General features: G+C 40.7%; 1 protein-coding gene across 1 annotated transcript; it reads right to left on the bottom strand.

Annotated features, from left to right (window-relative positions):
* Positions 1 to 661: 661 nt before the first annotated feature.
* On the bottom strand, positions 662 to 4,024 carry LOC111140375 (putative ankyrin repeat domain-containing protein 26-like protein; the record flags this gene model as incomplete). The annotated part of the gene is made up of 3 exons (XM_022492644.1): positions 3,691 to 4,024; positions 987 to 1,101; positions 662 to 835 (listed from the first exon to the last, which is right to left on the bottom strand). Coding segments are annotated over exons 1-3 (537 nt in total), but the record flags the coding sequence as incomplete, so codon positions are not given.
* Positions 4,025 to 4,605: the final 581 nt, after the last annotated feature.

Here is a 4,605-nt window from a genome sequence, read left to right as displayed (position 1 = left end):
CGGTCCTCCACTCCTCCCCATGCACAGCGACTACCCTCCTGAGGACCTACACAATGCTGAGCAGGAACTACTCTGTGAAATGGGAGACCCCAATGTGGTACATGGCAGGCAGAGTGGCTATGAGCACAAGTAGTTGCCCCTGTAGGATGTTATGACCTGATCCCCTTGCTCTCATCTTCAGAACCTTGGGGACTGGAGTGCTCAGGGACTGCAACCTGCTGCTTTCTCCTCCCACTTGCACTCACCCAAGTTACCCCACTGGGTCATGGTCTCCCACCCATTCCCAGCAGCACCCATAGCCTAAGCCCCTGCACAGCAACCAGCCTCCGTCATCAATCACCTCACTCCGCTCCAGGCCTTCAATCCTTTGTGGGCTCTGAGCCCACCATCCACTCCCAAGCACTAATGGGAAGATTCTCCTTCTGGGGTGGAAGGGTGGCTGGGAAACAGAACTCTGCCCTTTCTGTGGGCATCATCGTTCTCTAGTCCTGCCTGCCCTGGCTTTGGAGTTGTTTCCCTGGTGACAGGACTTGATGTATAGAATTCAGTATTTATTATTTATTACATATATAAATAAATATGTAAATAAATGTTTTGTGGCTAAAAAAATTTATATAGAGGTTTTAAAATTTCAAATACTTTATAAATAAAGTTGACGTACCTTGTTTCTTGCTTCAATATTTGCATGGTATAAAATCAGCTTCTCTACTATTGACGTGTTCTCACCAGCAACAGCATAGTGGAGGGCAGTATTGCCAAAGTTATCCGTAAGGTGTGGATTAGCACCGTGTTCTAAAAGAATAGTTACACATGCCTCTTCCTGGCATTGTACAGCCTGTCAGTAGTATCCCAAGAAACAGAGTGTAAATTCTGGGAATTTAAAGCAAGCATGCTACAATCAATTAGTTACATTTAATTGCAATAAATTTTCATTCTAAGTAATTAAATCAAATCCATCTCAGGCAGACACAGCTGCTACCACACACCTTCATTAGAGGAGTCCTACATTCTCTATCACAGAGGTTAAGCTGGCATTTCCTCTCTACAAGAAGAGTCACCATGTCAGCATGGCCGATGGTACAGGCCAGATGGAGAGGAGTCCTATGAAAGTGAAAGAATGTTTTAGGAAATTATAGTGCACTATTTCAAAACATGCAATTAATTCATGTAATTGTAAATGTTACATAGCATCTTATTCCTTTGACTCAAAAACAAAGATTTCACTTTCTTTTGAAGAAAGTACAATATGTATTAGTGATTATTCACCATACTAGTAAAAGAGCAGGCTATCTGACTAGGTAGAGTGTGACCTCTGGATTCAGCTCAACCTGGGTTTAAATCCTACCTAACTCTGTCACTTAATAGTTATTGCTCAGCCTTATCCTCAATTTCCTCATCAAAAAAATGGAAGTAAAAATAGTTACCTCATGTCCCCTGCCCTGCTCAGTTTGAAGGTCATGTGACTCTTGATCTCAAGGGTCATGAATTCAAGCCCCATGTTGGCTATAGAGATTACTAAAAACTAATAAAAATAAAGTAAAGAATAGTTATCTCACAAGACCTTGTCACCATGCTTAAATGAGGATCTATGCAAAGTTTGTTACATATTATTATTATAACTATTACTATTGCTACTATTGTACAAAGACAACACTCCCATTAGGTAAAGTGATCCAATTATGCCTACTTCTTAGATATATTTTAAGGATTCACAAGAATACTATATTTCAATGATTCTAGGAGGGTCATTTTGTTACCTTTTAGTATCTCTGACATTAGAATGCAATTTATAATTCAAAATGTCTTACAACTATAATTGGGAGAATTTTTTAAGATTTCTTATTCGTATATAAAATGGTGGGGCATCACACAATCTATGGTGCCTTACGTTAAATGAAATAATGGTGTATACATGTAACAGCTCTATTGCAGTTCTAGTCACATGGTTGGCATTTAAATAAATTTTAATTCTTGAAAGCATTATGGGGAAAGAGGACTAAAATAATGAAGAATTCTTTTTAAGTAATTCTTCACTCTGATTTTCAAGAAACCTTAAGCCAAAGGAAGCTCAGGATTCAAATGGGAACAGTTTTATTTTTATACATTATGTATTTTATATATATTTTATATATTAAATAATATTTATTTTATATATCTTATACATATATATTTATATATTATATATTATATATTTTTATTATATATTTATATATTTTATATATACATTATATTAAATGATAAATAAAATTATTTTACTCATTTTATTAGATATTTAGATTTATAGATATGAAAATCAAGAATTACCAATTATCAATATTAGTATTTAATACTATTATAAATAAATAAATAGCACATATTTCTCCACCACTTATGAATGATTCACCTTTTCCTACTAATATGAAATGTCACCATATTTGGGTGTTTGGCATTTTCTACTCTGCCCCGTTCATTCATCTGTCCTTTCAGCTATTAGTAACCGTGTAATTTGTGGAAAAAAATTTTTTTAATTTTTTTTTAAATTTTATTTATTTATTTGACAGACAGAAATCACAAGTAGGCAGAGAGGCAGGCAGAGAGAGAGGAGGAAGCAGGCTCCCCGCTGAGCAGAGAGCCATGACCTGAGCCAAAGGCAGAGGCTTTAACCCACTGAGCCACCCAGGCGCCCCTAATTTGTGGAAATGTAAGATACATTTTGATATCTGGAAGGGTAAATCTGTCTACTTATAAAAATTTAAGTTTTTATTTTAATTCCAGTTAACATGCAGTGTTCTATTACTCTCGGGTGTACACTATAGTGATTCCAAAAATTTGCTTAATGTCATCACAATGATAAAAGAGAGCAAGTGGAACCCAAAATTCTTAAAACCATGATGATTTTATTTGCTTTATGGAATGTCGATAAATACAGGAAGAGTACACATTTTGAGAAATACATCTTCCTAATCACGAACAGAACCATCTTCCCAATTTAAAAATGTCCTTCGACAGCCAGTCAGTAAATAACATACATACAAAGTGGACACAGATATAAATTATATATTGGATTTTATCGAAAGAATCTGTAATTCTTTCAGAATTACAATTAATTTTTCAGAAAAATTACAATTAATTTTTTAATTACAATTAATTTTTCAGAAAAATTAATTTTCAGAAGTTGATCTATTATGGGAATAGACCTTTTTTTATGACATGATCGTATAAAAAGATGTCCATTAAAAATAAAATACTGGGGGCGCCTGGGTGGCTCAGTCATTCAGCATCTGCCTTGGTCGTGATCTCAGGGTCCTAAGATCGAGCCCCACAACGGGCTCTCTGCTGGGGGGGGGGGGGTGCTGCTTCCCCCCTCCCACTCCCTCTGCTGTGTTCCCTCTCTCTGTGTCTCTCTCTGTCAAATAAATAAATAAAATCTTACAAAATAAAATACTGTATGTACTTCATTTCTTTTCTATCACTATTGAAATGTGGTTCAATCACGTCAAAGCTGTCTGTTAAGTGACCTATACGGGGACTTATGAGTGGGTCCTGGGCGCTAGACCCCTTGCTGCCCGGCCTCAGGAGGGAAGACCGCCAAGCGCCCTCGGTGACAGGAGGGCTCGGCTCCACCGGCGGAGCCCGGGAAGGTGCGCATTTCTCCCGGTCCCCCCACTCCTCCCCGCCATCTGGCGCGGCCGGCTTCCAAGTCCCCATTACCGTTTCATCTTGTCTCTTTTATTCAGGTCTTTCCCAAGCAGTAGCAACCGCTGCATTTTCGCTACGTCGCCCACGAAGGCAGCTCTGTGGATCTTTTTGAGATCTTTCACGCGGACGTTATACCCGCGCTGCGACTTGTTGACTTCTTCATTCTTGTCAACCGGGGCCTGCAAGCCATTCATCAGCTCCGTGCGAAAAGTCGGGGATGAACGCCCCTTCCCAGTCCCGAAACCAAAAAACTTCTTCATTGCAAAGCCTAGAGGCTTCACCAACACTTCACCTTCCGCTCGGCTTTTCGCTGCCTCTAAACACCAACACTAACTAGCGCTAGAGATAAGCCAAACCGACCTCGCCACTACATCACAGTAGCAAAGCTAAGCCTTAGGTTTGGAATCTCGGAGCACAGAATTAACAGTAACCAGGCGGTGACTGCAAGCACAACTGCGCTTGCGCACCTCTGAAACCCGCGTCGCTGCGCCTGCGCCTGAGCATAAAGGGCCGGGATTAAAGGTGCCCAAAGCGCATGTGCGAGGCCCAAACCTCTCAAATCTCAGTGATCGCTTGTGACGCGGGGAGGGTTCCCTTCAAACGTTAGTGGGAGTTGGCTGACAATTTCTGAGTGTCTGCAGAGGTTAGAGGTGTGGAAAAGCAGTCCTTATGTACTACTGGGGCTAGAGTGCACGAAACTTCAGGATGCTGAATGCCTCCTCCCCCAGAAAATGTCCCTAAAAAAGACTCTTCCTTAGTTTATTCCTCTTCTATATCCCTCCGGGTCCCAGCCGGTCTCCATGGAATTGAGCAGATGCAGCAATAAAAAGTCGTTTTCAGGGGCGCCTGGATGCCTGGGTGGCTCAGTTCCTTGGGCGCCTGCCTTCCCTGGGGCATGATCTGGGCTCCTGGCTCAGCGGGGAGCGG

The sequence above is a fragment of the Enhydra lutris genome, unplaced genomic scaffold, assembly GCF_002288905.1.
Source record: "Enhydra lutris kenyoni isolate GAN:26980312 unplaced genomic scaffold, ASM228890v2 scaffoldscaffold753, whole genome shotgun sequence".
NCBI lineage: Eukaryota > Metazoa > Chordata > Mammalia > Carnivora > Mustelidae > Enhydra > Enhydra lutris.
This window is presented reverse-complemented; position numbering and strand designations above follow the sequence as displayed.